The 17824-nt window shown below is 51.3% G+C and overlaps 1 protein-coding gene across 6 annotated transcripts in view; it reads right to left on the reverse strand.

Annotated features, from left to right (window-relative positions):
* Positions 1-17824, reverse strand: part of LOC137417215 (uncharacterized) — a 90862-nt gene that overhangs the window by 19986 nt on the left and 53052 nt on the right. For all 6 annotated transcript variants that reach the window (XM_078781490.1, XM_068103039.2, XM_078781489.1 and 3 more), the window contains 2 exons: positions 10996-11124; positions 9732-9872 (listed from right to left, as the gene is read on the reverse strand). In XM_078781490.1, coding sequence (XP_078637616.1) covers positions 9732-9872; positions 10996-11124 — 270 coding nt within the window. The remainder of the gene's footprint in view (positions 1-9731; positions 9873-10995; positions 11125-17824) is intronic.

Raw genomic sequence — 17824 nt, forward strand, 5'->3', positions numbered from 1 at the left:
ACTCGGCCGGCCTCGCCCCATCGTGCCCGCTGGCTGGCAGCGCCCGGTGTTCGACGCCATCCACGGCCTGTCCCACCCTGGCGCGAGGGCATCCCAGAAACTCGGCGGGGCAAAGTTCATCTGGCATGGCCTCCAGAAGGACGTCCGCGACTGGGCCAGGACGTGCCTCGCGTGCCAGCGCGCAAAGGTCCACCGCCACACCCAGGCACCGTTGGCCCCGTTTACGGTGCCCGAGCGGCGGTTCGATCACATGCACGTCGACTTGTTGGGACCTCTGCCCCCCTCGCGAGGGTTCACCCACCTCCTCACCATGGTCGACCACACCACACGGTGGCCGGAGGCCGTCCCATTGGCGGCGACGTCTGCGGCTGAGGTGGCGCAAGCCTTTATCGCCACTTGGGTTGCCCGGTTCGGTGCCCCCTCGGACATCTCGTCCGACCGCGGCCCCCAGTTCACCTCGGAGCTCTGGGCCGCGGTGGCGCAAGGACTCGGGGTGAAGCTACACCACACCACGGCCTACCACCCCCAGGCCAATGGCCTGTGCGAGCGCTTTCATCGCTCCATGAAGGCCGCGCTCCGGGCCAGCCTCTGCGATGGCGGCTGGGTCGACAGACTCCCCTGGGTCCGGCTGGGCCTCAGGACGGCGCCCAAGGACGACCTGCGCGCGTCCTCGGTGGAGCTGGTCTTCGGGCAACCACTGCAGGTACCGGGTGAATTTATCCCTGACTCCACGGCTCCTTGGTCCGCGGCACAACAGCGCTCCGCCCTTCAGGAGACCGCCCGGAGGTTCGCCCCGGTGCCAACGGCACACCACGGTTGCCCGCCTTCCCACGTCGCCCCGCAGCTTCGCACGGCAAAGTACGTGTTCATCCGGCACGACGCCCATCGGGCACCGCTGCGGCCCCCGTACGACGGGCCCTTCCGCGTGTTGGAGGCCGGGGACATGTTTTTCACGGTCGATCTCGGCGGTGCCCCGGATCGCATTTCCGTGGACCGCCTCAAGCCGGCCCACCTCGATCCGGACCACCCCCCGCCAGCGGCTCTGCCTCCGCGTCGAGGCCGCCCCCCGGCGGTCGGACCCCCGGCACCCCTGCCAGCAGCTCTGCCTCCGCGTCGAGGCCGCCCCCCGGCGGTCGGACCCCCGCCACCACCCAGACCGGCACCCATTGCCAGGGGGCGTTTCGGCCGGGTCATCCGGCTTCCCCGCAAACTCACCCTTCAGGTGCGTGGGAATTCTGGGGGGGGCGCGTGTGGCGGACACAAGCAAGGTACACGAATTCAGCGCACCAGCAGGTGGCGCGAACGTCCAGGCGGGGAACTGGAATGCATGCCCCGCCTATCGACCGATCGGCCACGCCCGGGGACGAGGCGTGGCCTCGGCACATATATGCGGGCTCTAAGCTCGGGCCCGCTGCCCCGCTCAGTGCTGCAGTTCGAGTTTTCATAATAAAGACTCTTGGTTTTATCAAACGCGTTGTGGCCTACCTCTTTGGCAAGCAAGTTGTGTGCGCAGCACCACACTTCACCTGTTTACTTCCACGAAATGAGTATAAACACTCGGTTTGGCCAATTTGACATTCCCATTTTCACCCATGCCTCGTGATGCTGGGAATTGACATTCATAACACACATCTATGCTATAAGAGAGCCGTTTGTGTGTGTCTGTGTGTCGCCATTGCTCTCAGAGATGGCTGAACCGATGTTCGTCAAACTTTCAGAGGTTCATCAGTGAGTGCTGAGGAGTGTTTTAGGCCAAACAATTTTTACTCCCGCCTCGGAGTAATGCATTCGATCGTGTCCGTGTGTGTGTGTGTGTGTGTGTGTGTGTATGTGTGTGTGTGTTCGTGTGTTCGTGTGTTTGTGAACAAGATATCTGGAAAAGTTCTGAACGGATTTGGATGAAAGTTGGTGGGATGATTGCCCTTGGGATAAGAAAGAATTGATTAGTTTTTGGTGAAGCTCAGGATATTATTCCGGATCCAGGAATTTTTTGAAGGATTTTTTACCATTGGAAGATAGGGCTCATTTTTCTTTTTTACATTATCTTCTATATATTCTATATTTAACATTGTGATATGAAAATAGTTTTCATATTTATTGTAAATGTAGTTTAAACTCGTGGTTATGCGTTAGAGCGGTGTATTTTGGTAGCAGCGTCGTCTTCAAGGTTCTTTTTTTCGAATAAAGACATATTCTGTCATTTAAAAACACCAAAGTGTGTATTAGGTTTCCCCGTTTCATAAAATGTATCGTTTGATACGTATAATGCTTTAAAACTGGTTTTTTTTTTAACCTCAGAAGAGATATCAACATTTACCTGAGCGAATATCAATCGCGGTGTCAGTATTTGATGAACTTATAAAGACTTAGGTGACTTATAAGTGTGACAAGCATGTGCACGGGATTCTTCCCAGAAGAGTGAGTGGTCGCATTAGCTTGTAGGACTTAAAATGAGCGAGTTTTGTTTTCACGTTTGGGCCAGTTTTACATGTTGTATCCCTAAGGAATGAAACGAACGTTTTCCTGGCTTACAATTTTATTTGAAGTCACACATGCCTCAAAATACACTCACTTATATATAATAGAATTGAACGCTGAATCCGAAAATGTAAGTGAAATTGCCTTGTTTTTTTTTTAACATTATCTTGAAGGAGCTGGGGCTCCCACGTCGATCAGAAGAATGGACGCGACAAAAAGCTGGAATTCATCTGAGTTGCTTTATTGAAATCAAACACTCAGGCACTCTGAAAACCCGTTTATCGGTCAGCAATATATATCTATTAACCCAGGGGGTTTGCCCAGGCCCGGCGCCAGGGGGCGTGGCCCAGCGTCCCGACCGAGGCCTGGCAAGTTGAGCGCGGGCCTGCCCGGGCGTCCTCGACGAGCCCGGCATGGTGATCGCTCCGCGTCCTTGATAGGTGCAAGGCGATTGTGAACACCCAGCGGCAGCCGCTACACACGTCCCCCCAGAATCGACTTGCACCGGCAGGGTCAACTTGAGGGGGGTCCTGATGACCCGGCCGAAGCGACCCCTGGCGGGTCGTGGGAGGGGGTCCGGTGAGGTGGTGGGCGGTCGAGTGGGGGGCCCCGTGGACGGGGGGCGGCCTCGCCGCGGCGGAAGGGCCACCCGTGGTGGGTGGTCGACGTCCACGTGCGCCGGCTTGAGGCGGTCCACTGTAATCCGGTCCGACCTGCCGCCGATGTCGATGACGAACGACTTGTCGTCCCGTCGTAGCACCCGGAAGGGCCCGTCGTACGGCGGCTGGAGTGGCCACCGATGTGCGTCGTGACGCACAAAAACATACTCCGCTGTGCGGAGTGCTGGGGGGACGTAGGACTGGGGGTCACCGTGGTGGGATGTTGGCACGGGGGCAAACCGTCGGGCGGCCTCCTGGAGGTCCGAGCGCTGGTGAGCTGCGGACCAGGGACTGGTAGCGTCGGGCACGAATTCGCCCGGGAGGCGTAGCACCTGGCCATAGACCAGCTCGGCGGTGGATGCCTGGAGGTCCTCCTTGGGGGCCGTGCGAAGGCCCAAAAGGACCCACGGCAGCCGGTCGGCCCAACCGCCGTCTTGAAGGCCGGCCATGAGCGCGGCCTTCATGGAGCGGTGGAATCGCTCGCACAACCCGTTTGCTTGGGGGTGGTAGGCCGTAGTACGGTGGAGCTTGACCCCCAGGTTGCGGGCGACCGCGCCCCACAGCTCGGAGGTGAACTGTGGTCCGCGGTCTGACGAGATGTCCGCCGGTGCGCCGAAGCGGGCGACCCAGGTGGCGATGAAAGCCTGCGCCACGTCGGCGGTGGTGGTGGAGACGAGGGGAACGGCCTCCGGCCACCTGGTGGTCCTGTCCACCATGGTGAGCAGGTGTGTGAACCCCCGTGACGGGGGGAGGGGGCCCACCAGATCCACGTTGACGTGGTCGAAACGTCGTTCGGGCACGGTGAAAGGTGCCAGCGGGGCCTGGGTGTGTCGGTGGACCTTGGCCCGTTGGCAGGCCGTGCAGGCGCTGGTCCAATCGCGGACGTCCCGACGAAGGCCGTGCCAGACGAAACGCGCCGACACCAGCTTCTGGGAAGCTTTCCGGCCCGGGTGGGAAAGGCCGTGGAGGGAGGCGAAGATGCGGCGTTGCCAGGTGACGGGCACGATGGGGCGAGGCTGGCCTTGGGAGACGTCGCAGAGCAGGACAGTGTCCGCGCAGGGGATGTCGGCCAGGCGGAGGCCCGTGTCCGCCGCCCGGAGGGCTTGCACCGTGGTGTCGGTGGTTTGGTCCGCCGCCATAAGCGCAAAATCCACGCCCAGGTGGACCGCGTTCGCGCTGGCTCGGGAAAGACAGTCGGCCACGGCGTTGTTTTTGCCGGCGAAGTGCCGGATGTCCGTGGTAAACTCCGACACGGCGGAGAGGTGGCGCTGTTGGCGGGCCGACCATGGCTCCGTGACCTTGGCCATGGCGTAAATCAACGGCTTGTGGTCGACGAACGCCGTGAAAGGTCGGCCCTCCAGGAGGTGGCGGAAATGGCGGACGGCCAGGTGTAGACCGAGGAGCTCCCGGTCAAACGTGCTGTATTTGAGCTCGTTCGGCCGGAGCTGCCGGCTGAAAAAAGCGAGTGGCTGCCAAACCCCGTTCACCCATTGCTCATGTACGGCGCCCACCGCGTAGTCGGAGGCATCCGTGGTGAGGGCGATGGGAGCGTTGAGCACCGGGTGAGCGAGCAGTGTTGCGTCGGCGAGGGCCCGCTTTGAGCTTTGGAAGGCCGCTTCCATTGCTGCGGACCAGACGATGTCGTGCTTGGCCGGCTTGCCCCGGAGGGCTTCGTAGAGGGGCCGCATGAGGTGAGCAGCGCGGGGCACGAAGCGGTGATAAAAATTCACCATTCCCAGGAATTCCTGCAGGGCCTTTATGGTGCGGGGACGCGGGAACGTGGTGATGGCCTCGACCTTGGTTGGCAGCGGCACGGCCCCGTTCTTGGTGATGTGGTGGCCCAAAAAATCAACGGCCGTCGTGCCGAAGTGGCATTTGGCCGGGTTGACGATGAGGCCGTGCTCGCTGAGGCGCTCGAACAGTGTTCGGAGGTGGAGGAGGTGCTCGGCCCGGGACGTGCTGGCGACGAGGATGTCGTCCAGGTAAACGAAAAGGAACGGCAGGTCACGCAGCACGCCGTCCATCAAGCGCTGGAACGCCTGAGCCGCGTTCTTGAGACCAAACGGCATCCGCAAGAATTCGAATAAGCCGAACGGCATGATGACTGCCGTTTTAGGGACGTCGGCCGCCCTGACAGGTACCTGGTGATATCCCCGTATGAGATCAATTTTCGAAAAAATGACCCGTCCCGCCAGACGGGCGGAGAAGTCTTGGATATGCGGGATCGGGTACCTGTCGGGGGTGGTAGCGTCATTGAGACGGCGGTAGTCGCCACACGGGCGCCATCCACCCCCCGGCTTTGGCACGATGTGCAGTGGCGAGGCCCACGCGCTATCGGAGCGCCGCACGATGCCGAGGTGCTCCAACGCGTCGAATTCGGCCTTCGCTACGGCGAGCTTGGCTGGGTCGAGGCGGCGGGCCCTGGCGTAGACCGGCGGGCCCGTGGTTGGTATGTGGTGCTCGATCCCATGCCGTACTGCGACGGCCGAAAACGTCGGCCGCGTGAGGGCCGGGAACTCCGTGAGCAGGCGAGCAAACTCGTTCGCCGCCGGGACGGCGCATGCCAGCTCGGTCGGCGCGGAGCTGCTCAATGTGCATACCAGGGAGCTGAAGGTTTCGGCGTTGATTAAACGACGCCGTTGGACGTCCACCAGCAGTCCGTGTGCGCAGAGGAAGTCGGCGCCTAGCAGAGCCACGGGCACGTTGGCGGTTACAAACGTCCAAGCAAAGCGTTGGCCGCCGAAGCAGAGGGTGACGTTGCGCGGGCCGAAGGTGCGGATAGTCGATCCGTTGGCCGCAACTAAGGAGGGGCCGCAAACCGCGGATTGCCTGTCCTGGTCAGAGGCGGGTATGACGCTCAGTTGGGCGCCGGTGTCGCACAGGAAGCGCCGTCCGGACGCTTTATCCGTGATGAACAGTAAGTTGCCCGTATGGCCGGCGCTCATGGCTGGTAATGAACGCCGGCCCGGCCGTTTCCCGGCCTGCCGAAGGTGCACAGGGGTCGGCATGTCCGGGCCTTTTGTCCGAACCTGGCATGATAGTAACACCACGCTTGGTCGGGTGGAGGTGGTCGGCACGGTAGAGCGGCCGCCAATTGCGTCGGCAGTTCGGCCGTCGACCGTGCCGGGTGCTCGGGCGCCATGGTTGTTGCGTCGGACGGCGGTGGGTCCCATGTCGCCGCTGCGATGCGCCGTCCTGCAGCGGAGATCTTGTCGGCTTCTCTGGCAAGGGCCCGGGGATCTGTGATCGTCGTGCTTGCCAGGGCCAGGCGTACCGGGTTAGGCAGCTGACGGAGGAACAGCTCCCGGAACAGGAATGCCGGAGAGTGCTCGCCGAGCAGTGAAAGCATGTAGTCCATTCGCTCGGAAGGGCGCGTGTCGCCGAGCTCAGGCAGTTCGAGCAGGCGCCGTGCGCGTTCCGCCGATGGGAGGGCGAAAGCATCGAGGAGAAGCTGCTTAATCGCGCCGTATTTGTCAGCGGCTGGCGGGCTTTCGAGGAGGCTCAGGGCGCGGGCTGCGGTAGCCGACCCGAGCGCAGCTACCACATGGTGGAAGCGGGTGTCGTCGGCCGTGATGCCTCGCAGGGCGAACAGGGACTCCGCCTGTGCGAACCAAACTGCAGCGTGAGCCTCCCAGAAGGTAGGCAGTTTAAGGGCGACTGCCGTGTCCATGTCGATAGGTCACCAATGAAGGAGCTGGGGCTCCCACGTCGATCAGAAGAATGGACGCAACAAAAAGCTGGAATTCATCTGAGTTGCTTTTTTGAAATCAAACACTCAGGCACTCTGAAAACCCGTTTATCGGTCAGCAATATATATCTATTAACCCAGGGGGTTTGCCCAGGCCCGGCGCCAGGGGGCGTGGCCCAGCGTCCTGGCTGCGGCCTGGCAAGTTGAGGGCGAGCCTGCCCGGGCATGCCCGGGCATGCCCGGGCGTCCCGACCGAGGCCTGGCAAGTTGAGCGCGGGCCTGCCCGGGCGTCCTGGACGAGCCCGGCATGGTGATCGCTCCGCGTCCTTGATAGGTGCAAGGCGATTGTGAACACCCAGCGGCAGCCGCTACAATCTTCTATATATTCTAAATATATATCTGTGCAGTGTCTGTCTTGTGTTGTCTTGTCTTGTGGTGTCACTGAACTACTCCCTCAAACTTTTGTGAAATCATACTATTCCAACTTGACCCACGGCGGGAGTATGCGCTCGACTGAGTGGCGTTCTAGTTTTATGCTGTCTTCGGGTTGTCTGTCCGGGCTAAACCTCGTTTTTCTCAGCAACCACACATCCGAGGGAGACAAAACTTTCAGGGTAGGAGTGACACCCATGCAGAATGTTTTCACGACAATTGTGACGTCATAGGTCACGTGGTATGGCAGCCATCTTGGATTAAAAGCAAATAATTTAAAAAATATTTCTCGGAAACTGCTGAATGGTAAAATTTGAAACTTGGCACATTGTCAAGTACTCCCAATGTGAGGAAAAGCATGATAATAATGACATCATAGGTGAAGTGGTATACCAGCCAAAATGTTTTTATTGAATTCCTTATCCTAAAAATCTGAAATTGCATGCACATGATCTATGACCCATTTGTATTGAAATGTTAAATTTATGACATGATTGCTCACATGGTTTGGCAGCCATATTGGATTGAAGGAAGATATTAATTAATTATATCTCTGAAACTGCTCATCCTATCGATGCGAAATTTTACAAATAACATCTAACAACACTGTTGCATATAGTTTGAAAATGATGATGGCATAGATCACGTGGTTTGGCAGCCATCTTGGATAGAAAAATGAGGACTCCGGAGGACTCGTGAGAAGAGAGCAGTGCGGTGAGTTGGCGGTCAGCAGAGGACTTTGAAAGATACGAGATCGGCGAGAGACGCGCATGAACCAGGATACGCGCTCGGTTGAAAGCGACGCTCGGTTGAGCTTGAAGCCGAGCCGCATATAGTGCTTTGAGTTACGCGAGTGATAACGCGCTGTGTAACCGCCAGCCGCGCTGAGAGACGCATACATTTCCGGCCTTCCTGCCTCATCATCTGCTTTTGTTTGAGGGACGCGCCGCGAGGATCCTTCCACCGCTTGCTGGCCATCATCTCGGGACGTGCTGTGATCGAGGAGAGCCGGACCGGGCCGTTCCTGGATGACCCAGCCAGCGCGTTTGGCCTGAACATCATTCTGCCTGCAATTCCCTGTGTGAGTGTGAACGGGCCCGAGTCTGGGTTTAAGGATAAGACTGATTAAGTGCTGCTCTGTGTCTCTGCTTCTACCGATCATTGTACATACGTGTAAATAATAATTAAACCTGTGTTCTTCCTTCCATTCGATCGTTCTCGTGTTTTCCTCATTGACTAAGCGTGGTACGAGTACAATCGCTCTAATCGGGGTCCAATATTAACGGTGACTGCACGGACCATGTGGTACGCAATCCGCTCAGTGTACCTCAAATTGCACGTGGCTCGTGCGAGGCTTGCCTCCCCGCTTCCGTGGCGGCGTAGGGATTTAGGTACGAGCGAGGATTGTCCCGAAACCCTACCTTGCGCTTTTCCGGGAGGGGCGTTTCAAGTTTCGGTTACGCCGACCCTAGACAGAACAAGGGACTTAATCCCCCCTTGGTAAGAAGGGCGGCGGAAAACCATAACAATTTATATACACATTATATGTATACACACACACACACACACGGACACGGACATACAGACATACTGACGAGACAAACACTTAACAGCCGCTGAGCTTGGGGGAAGTGCTGTCACCAACGTCACTTCCCGGGATACTCTGTGTACCAGTGACGTCATAACAATGGCAACGCCTTTCTCACTGTACTCACCGGGGCATTTCCTCAAGAGGTATTTCCTCCTCCCCATGGATGCCAACTAATGGCGATTGTCCGTGCTCTATCCTTTTCAAGCAAGGAAGCAGCACGTACCATTGTTAAAGTCTTTGGTATGACTTGAACCGGTCCAAACCAGATGGGTATTTTTTAGGAGACACCACCTCCTTACTGGATGGCCTTTGGCTCCCTATGGGACCTCATCCTCCCTTTGCCAGGTGTTGCTTTGGTCCTGCAGGGTGTCACAGTCAACAATGTTTTATGCGCAGATCCAATACCCTGGATAATCGATTATATGATACATTCAATGATCCCGATCAATGTTCTTCCTCCTGCTGACATGTCATTGATATATTTAGTGCTGGCAGGATAGTCTAGACTAGAGGTACACATGCTCGCCTCCAAGGTGTCCATCCTGAGTTTGAATCTCTATTTGTGTGGATGTTAACGTGGGTGTCCCATATGCCGCCTTTAGTTAGTGGATACCAACGATCCCACAGCGTCCTTTAAGAGTCGGCAGCCATTGCGACACCCTGGGAAAAAAAATTCCAAACTCCTGCCCTAACCTCCAATGGGCACTGCAACAGTGGCACAACCACGGCTTCTGGGCCAATGATGCTACCTACAACCATGTACTGAGTCTGAAAGAAGTAGAAGGTAACAACATGCATACGTGATAACTGATCATCTGTCTTTTAGATCCAAGTAAACTGTTTACCGAACACAATGCAAATATAATTGGCTCATTCTCCTTACATCAGTGTATACTTGTAAGTCGTCCAAGTCTTCATACTCTTCTGGCTGAGTATTGCTCTGAAGTCTTTTGCCATCTGGTTGCGATTCCTCTACCTCCTGAAGTTGCATTTCCACTTTATTCGCAAGGGAAGGTTCTTCCACCTGTACACACCACATATACACACCACATGTACATCACAGCACAGTTCACATCATCCTAACACGAGTCCATCATCAGAGCTTCATCCAATGAAGTTCAGCATCACTGGTAGAGACAGACACCTGAGGGAAATACCTGCTTACTTCAATACCTGCTTAATACCTTAATAAATACCTGCTTCCTACATACAATATGTATTCGTACATTAAGTTGCAGACAAATAATTAGAACGGCTCTCAGTAGAAAGCATACTTCCGCCTGGTTGGCCATATCACTCAATGGTGAAGATTCACTTTAAAAATTAAATAATGATCATATCCGAATCCATATTCAGATCTTCACCAAAATTGAATCGATTCTTCCTTGTCACACTCACAACATGTCCAACAAGTGTCGTTCAAATCCATCCGTAACTTTTTTAGATATCCTGCTATGTATCATTTTTGGACCTATCTCCCAATGGTGAAGAATCACTTAAAAAATTAAATAATTCTCACATCCGAATCCGTAATCAGATCTTCACCAAAATAGAATATATTTGTCCTTGTCAGACACCCAATCGGTCTACCACGTTTCGTCCAAATCCGTCCACAACTTTTGGAGATATCTCGCAATGTATCGTTTTAGGACCTGTCGCCCAATGGTGAAGAATAACTTTAAAAAAAAAAAAATTTCTCATATCCGAATCCATCTTCAGATCTTAACCAAAATTGAATGAAATCGTCCTTGTCAGACACCTAACCGGTCCCCCAAGTTTCGTCCAAATCCGTCCACAACATTTTGTGATATGCTGCAATGTATCGTTTTTGGCTCAATCTCCCAATGGTGAAGAATCACTTAAAACATTCTAGGAGCCGGATCCGAATCGGGATCTTCACCAAAATCTAATCATTTCGTCCTTGTCACATACGCTACATCTCTGCCGAGTTTCGTCCGAATCCGTCCACAACTTTTTGAGATATTTTGTTCACAAACGGACAGACAGACAAACGGACAAAAAGACAGGGGTGAAAACATAACCTCCATCCACCTTTGGTGGCGGAGGTAACAAGTGATAATCCGCCTTCCAGCTCCAAAGAGATCGTTTTCCTTCGACATTCCAAATGTGAGGCCCAATCCTCTTACGTAAATATATGAATCGTTGTACGGACGATGGTCTTCTGGCTGCGTATTTCTCCCTGGATGTGATATCGGCTGCTGTGGCTTCTGATGTTGCATTTTTCCTTTATTCTCCAAACCTGCAAGCGATTCCACCTGTACACACAGCACGCACAGAATCACATCGCTTCACGTCACCCGAACACCTGTCTATAATCACTTCCACCCAGTGAAGTTCAGCATCCTTGGTAGAGACTGGCACGTGATTTAAATACCTGTTTACTTCCATTAAATGAGTATAAAAACTCGGTTTGGCCAATTTGAAATTCCCATTTTAACCCATGTCTCGTGATGCTGGGAATTGACATTCATAACACACATCTATACTATAAGAGAGCCGTTTGTGTGTGTGTCTGTGTGTCGCCATTGCTCTCAGAGATGGCTGAACCGATGTTCGTCAAACTTTCAGATAGTCAGGTTCACTATGTTAACAAATATAATTTCGTTCAAAATTTTGGTAGATTAGCAAAACTATACATTTTTGGAATATTCAGAGCATGAGGAATCTGAAAATTAATGTTTACATTTGCGTAGACACCTTTGCGAAAATGACACTCAGGACAGTGATGAAGATCTGTAAAAGCGTATTCCTGAACGGTATAGACCTCGTAGATCCTGTGTATAGGACTTATAGTTCAATCTGATACTACCTATAACTTCCTATAACAACCTATAACTTCAACGGACTTGCAATATCATGTATTATGTAATACCGTTATATCACAAATATAAAGACAATGGTTTTCAATTACCTTTGTTTGTTGCTTTTCTATAATCCTGAGCACTATTTCGAGGCCTTTATTGGATTCCTTGACCCAGAAAACATAGGATTAGCACATTTAATTAAGTCTCTAGGTTGACTAGAAGCCGAGATAGCGCAAAATATGTATTTTATGGCGGCCATTTTCAAAATCCAAAATGGCGGCCATGCAGGTGTCTGTGCAAATGCCAACATTGATTTTCGGATTCTCCATGCTCTGAAGATTCCAAAAATGTACAGGTTTGCTCATCTCCAAAAAGTTTGAAAGAAATTGTATTTGTTAACATAGTGAACCTGACTATCTTCATCACTGTCCTGAGTGTCATTTTCGCAAAGGTGTCTACGCAAATGTAAACATTGATTTTTGGATTCCTCATGCTCTGAATATTCCAAAAATGTATAGTTTTGCTAATCTCCAAAAATTTGAACGAAATTATATTTGTTAACATAGTGAACCTGACAAAGAGGTTCATCAGTGAGTGTCGGGGAGTGTTTTAGGCCAAACAATTTTTTTTATGCTGTCTTCGGGTTGTCCGTCCATCCGTCCGTCCGGGCTAAACCTCGTTTTTCTCAGCAACCATATATCCGATGGAGACAAAACTTTCAGGGTAGGAGTGACACCCATGCAGAATGTTTTCACGATAATTGTGACGTCATAGGTCACGTGGTATGGCAGCCATCTTGGATTAAAAGCAAATAATATAAAAAATATTTCTCAGAAACTGCTGAATGGAAAAATTTGAAACTTGGCACATTGTCAAGTACTCCCAATGTGAGGAAAAGCATCATAATAATGACATCATACGTGAAGTGGTATACCAGCCAAAAATGTTTTCATCGAATTCCTTATCCTAAAAATCTGAAATTGCATGCACATGATCTATGACCCATTTGTATTGAAATATTAAATTTATGACATCATAGCTCACGTGGTTTGGCAGCCATATTGGAGTGAAGGAGGATATTAATTAATTATATCTCTGAAACCGCTCATCCTATCGTTGCGAAATTTTACAAATAACATCTAACAACACTGTTGCACATAGTTTGAAAATGATGATGGTGAAGGAGCTGGGGCTCCCACGTCGATCGGAAGAATGGACGCGACAAAAAGCTGGAATTCATCCGAGTTGCTTTAATCAAACCAAACACTCAGGCACTCTGAAAAGCCCGTTTATCGGGCAGCAATATATATACATATTATCCCGGAGCGTTTGCCCAGGAAAGGCGAGAGGGGGCGTGGCCCAGCGTCCTGGCTGCGGCCTGGCAAGTTGAGGGCGAGCCTGCCCGGGCGTCCTGGACGAGCCCGGCATGGTGATCGCTCCGCGTCCTTGATAGGTGCAAGGCGATTGTGAAAACCCAGCGGTAGCCGCTACAATGGCATAGATCACGTGGTTTGGCAGCCATCTTGGATAGAAAAACGAACCTATCCGATCAACACAAAACTTCACAAACGTGATCCGCTACCCATACATATGCAGAGTTATGGCATCTACCCATTGTGGAACTATGCGGAAGCATATTGGCGACACAGTCGCATTGTTCCAGCTTTTTTTTAATTTTTGAAAAAAAAAGTTTGATTTTTTTGGGGGGGGATTTTTTTTTAATCGCTCGATTGCTTGAGCCCTTGTGGCTATGTGAAAAATAGTATTAAATTATCCTCGATTAGTGTGTGTTATTGTAATGCTAAATACAAATTTTCCTTAGTAGGTGTAGGGAAGTGTTTTAGGAACCCACAAAAAAATAAAAATAAAAATAAAACAAATTGGCACCATGCTACGTCGGGTGCATTCGGGTACTGCTAGTACAACATGTATTTGTGCATTAACTGACAGAAAGATAACTCATGATAATGTGTCTTTCAGCTCCAAATATATGCACATCGGAAAAAGTAATCACCCATCCAGAATAGTGCCGGTTGCAAAATGAATATTGAATCAAGTTCAATTTTCTTTTTCAAAAATAAATGAAAGAACCCTCCAAACAAGGCTGTGTTTTCCATTCATCAATAGGCCAGGGCAATTCCGCACACCCATTACATACAGCCATATAGGGTATAGGGTTGTTTGTACTGGGAGTGTGATGAAGAAACTCACAGATATCCCTGTCCACTTGCAAAAACACTTTCACCTGATCAGGATTTGGAGAAGGTAACGATATCGTTGTATTTCCATTCACGGATTTTGTTGCTGTGGCTTGGAGAAGACTTGGTGAAACCCAAAGATGGTTAATTGTTGGGATGAACAATGCTGGGATGTCCTACAGTGAAACTGGAGGTCAACTTGGCTTGCATCGGACAATCAATAGATTGGTCCGCAAGCATCAACAAACCAATAATGTTAAAAACAGGCCTCAATCTAGACAACCCAAGATGACATCTAACAGAGAAGATGCAGCTCTGATCAAATTTGTCAGGCGTATTCCCTTTGGTACAAGCACAGAAGGATGGTCCACAGATATATGTAATATTTAATACTATTAAACATCCATGCTCCACAAGGCTGCCCTTGTTCCTATCTATCTATAATTCCAGTAATCTCTGTGTGTCTGTGTGTCTGTGTGTTTGTGTGTTTGTGTGTTTGTCTGTGACCGCTGTTTCTCGACAACCACGGGTCCGATATACTTGAAACTTGCCAGGTATATTGCTGGGGACCCGAGGATGTGCCTTTTCAAGGTTTCATATTAATCGGACAAGTAGTTACCGAGCTATGGCGATTTCTTTACCAAACTCCGCAAGCCGTTCGCTTTGGACCAAACCATTTCATGTAAATAGAGGGGGGGGGGGGGGGGGGTTCTGTGGTCGTTGCGAATGGACCAAACCATTTCATGTAAATAGAGGGGGGGGTTCTGTGGTCGTTACTGCCACGTGGTTTCAAAGTTTTTTTTTGTTGTTGTTGTTTGCACGCATGCTTTTTTGCACGCACGTACGGGCACCCACGTACGGGCACGTCCTAGTATTTATAAAGATCATATGAACCAAATATGGTGAATAAAGGTCGAGTCTCTCGCGAGATCTTGGAGACGGCGGCAGGGATTTTCGAAGCTCCACACGGTCTCCACGTTTTTCGAAGTTAAGTCTGTTCACAATTGTATTTTGTCGAAACTGTATTTATCTTTCGGTGTGTGAAGTTATTGTGTGCAACTTTGGTTGTTTCTCGGTGTTTATCTTTCATAAATTGATCGTCTGTTTGCCGTGTCGCGAGCAAGGCCTTTGCCGCGTCGCGAACGATTTGAAATCGAAGTTAAGTGATTGTTCCCATTTGTATTTTCGTTAAAACTGTATTTATTTATGGTGTTGTACGTATATTGTCCCGACGAAGATTTTTCGGTGCAAATCTTTCATACCTGTATTGAAAATCGTGTTAATTCGTGTCGTGTCTTGAGGCCTTGTACAGTGTGCACTGTACAACCTTGAGGCTTTGTTTTTCTCAACGGTCCGTCGTTTGTGATCCAATAACTTTCGTTCTCTGTATTCCCAGTCTTTTCACCCATAGCCTACTTCCTTGTGTAAATCTCAACTCAAAAAAAAACAAAAAAAAAAAACATTTCCTTCTCTGTTCTCATTCGTTTATTCATTCTTATTCGTTTGTTCGTTCTTCGACCACGTGTTTCTCCCCCATTTCCCCAGATAGTTTTCACTCATTAACCTTCAATGTTTACACTTTCCCCTCAAGTTATGTATTCCGTCATATTTTATAACACCTTTTTCTTCTTCTTCTTTAAAAGGCTGCTTTCGACTTGCTCACCAAATCAATTCATCCCAAAAAAAATATCCATCTCCTATAGTGCCTTTTTTCTACATTCCCTAAACTCTCCTGCACTCCATCCTCCATCCAGCGTCCTTAAACGTATTTTTAACTCGAAGGTCACAAGAAACTCATTTTGCAATAAATGTTCGTTTCCCATAAATCGTACACTTTCAAAAATCCAATCTCACCCCTCCCCTCCAAATCTTCCCCATAACCCCTCCCCTCCAAATCTTCCCCATCACCCCTCCCCTCCAAATCTTCCCCATCACCCATCCCTTTCAAATCTCCCCCCTTGCCCCCTCCCTCCTAAACTACCCCCTCACCCCTCCCCGCCAAGAAGCCCCCTCGCCCCTCCCCTCCTAGACTCCTGCCTCACCCCTCCCCTCCAAATCTCCCCCATATCCCATCCCTTTCAAATCCCTCCCCTTGTCCCTTCCCTCCCAAACTCCCCCCTCACCCCTCCCCTTCAAATCTCCCCACCCTCATTGCTTCTCAATTTCCCCCCTCTCACTCCCCCTCCTCAAAGCGTCCTCCCCGCTTCTTCCCCCTTCAAACTCTCACCTCCATCTCCCCCAACCTTCTGTCTCGCTCTTCCCCCTCCTCAAATAACACCTCATTGTGGCTCACCCAATCACCATCAAACCTTTTGTCCGCCCCATCCTTCCCTTTCTCCGAGCTATTCTGAAATCTCTGACACACCTTCAACAGCTCTCCCTACCTCTTCCACCTCTTCCACATCTTACCCTACCCCTCCTCCCCCCTGTTCTGTATCTGATGCTCCCCCTTCCTCTTCATTAACGGTATGGACCTCAAACATCCGGGGCCTTCGTTCAAACGTAACTGATCTCTCCATACAGGTTGCTTCTGTCAAACCAGACGTGATCTGCTTAACAGAAACTTTCCTCCTTTATGATGTCTCTGATTCCATAGTATCTCTCCCGGGCTACTCCCTCCTCCGGTATGATAGACCTGAGCCTCGTCCTGGAGGCGGGGTTGCTATCTTTATCAAAAACTCTCTTCCTCACTCGCCCTGCACTGCACTCTCTCCACCTCACCCCCAGGAATACCTCTGGCTACGGCTTCCCCTTCGCTCCCACCTCTTGTTCATATGTGTGTTGTACCGTCCACCAAACAGTGATGACTCCATCTACATCTCGCTGTCTGATGATATGGACCAACTTCTATCTACTCATCCCAACTCTCTCTTCCTCATATGTGGTGATTTCAACTGTCATCATGCCAGTTGGCTGGGTGTGGGTACCTCTCTCACCAGCCATGGCTCCTCAGCAAAGGACTTCTGCGACTCACTGGGACTGACACAATCTGTCAATTTCCCGACCCGGATCTCAGTCAACGGAACATCTTCTCTTCTGGACTTGGTTATGACTAACTTCCCTGAAAATGTCTGCTGCTCTTCTTCTGCTCCGATCGGATCATCTGATCATGTCCTTGTTAAAGTGGACATCTCTCTGACCATCCTCAGGGAGCCTGCTCAGCGTCGACGAGTCTGGCATTTCACTCAGGCCAACTGGCACGGTCTTCAAGCAGCCATCAATCATCTGGACTGGTCTCCCATCTCTACCACCTCTGACATCAACTCATGCTGGGAATTCTTCCAAAGTAAATTGCTCTCTCTCATGCACAGATTTATCCCATCTCGTCTTCAGTTGTCATACCCTTCCTCCCGTCCATGGTACACGGAATCTTGTGGTGAGGCTGTTGCCCAGAAACAACTTGCCTTCGTCTCCTGGAAAGCAAATCCAACGGAAGGAAATCTCATTTCCTTTCACAAAGCCCGAAACAAGTGTGTGTCCACCCTCAGGAGAGCCAGGAAACAATATCTCTCCGTTCTCAAGACCGAACTCTCTTATCTGTCTCCCTCTTCCAAATCCTGGTGGCGTCTGGTCAAATCCGTTTCTGGTGTTTGTTCCCCCTCCATCCCCTCCCTTACCTCAAACGGCTACACAGCTGACTCCGCACGTGAAAAAGCTGAATGCCTCAACTCTGTGTTTGCCTCTAAATCTTGTGTCCCAAACCCATCCCTCTCTGTACCCACCATACCCAGTCGTACCCTGCTGCTCCTGGACTCCGTGTCCTTTCCTCCTGACAAGGTGGAAAAGTTTCTGTCAACCCTCGACTCTGATTCTGCAACTGGACCCGACGGCATCAGCCCACGGGTCCTAAAATCCTGCTCTGCTGCTCTATCTCACCCTCTCTCTGTTCTCTTCACCCTCTCTTTTGCTCAAGGTCAACTGCCATCTGCTTGGAAATCAGCCAACATCACCGC

Source organism: Myxine glutinosa, chromosome 7 (assembly GCF_964187855.1).
Source record: "Myxine glutinosa chromosome 7, kmMyxGlut1.1, whole genome shotgun sequence".
NCBI lineage: Eukaryota > Metazoa > Chordata > Myxini > Myxiniformes > Myxinidae > Myxine > Myxine glutinosa.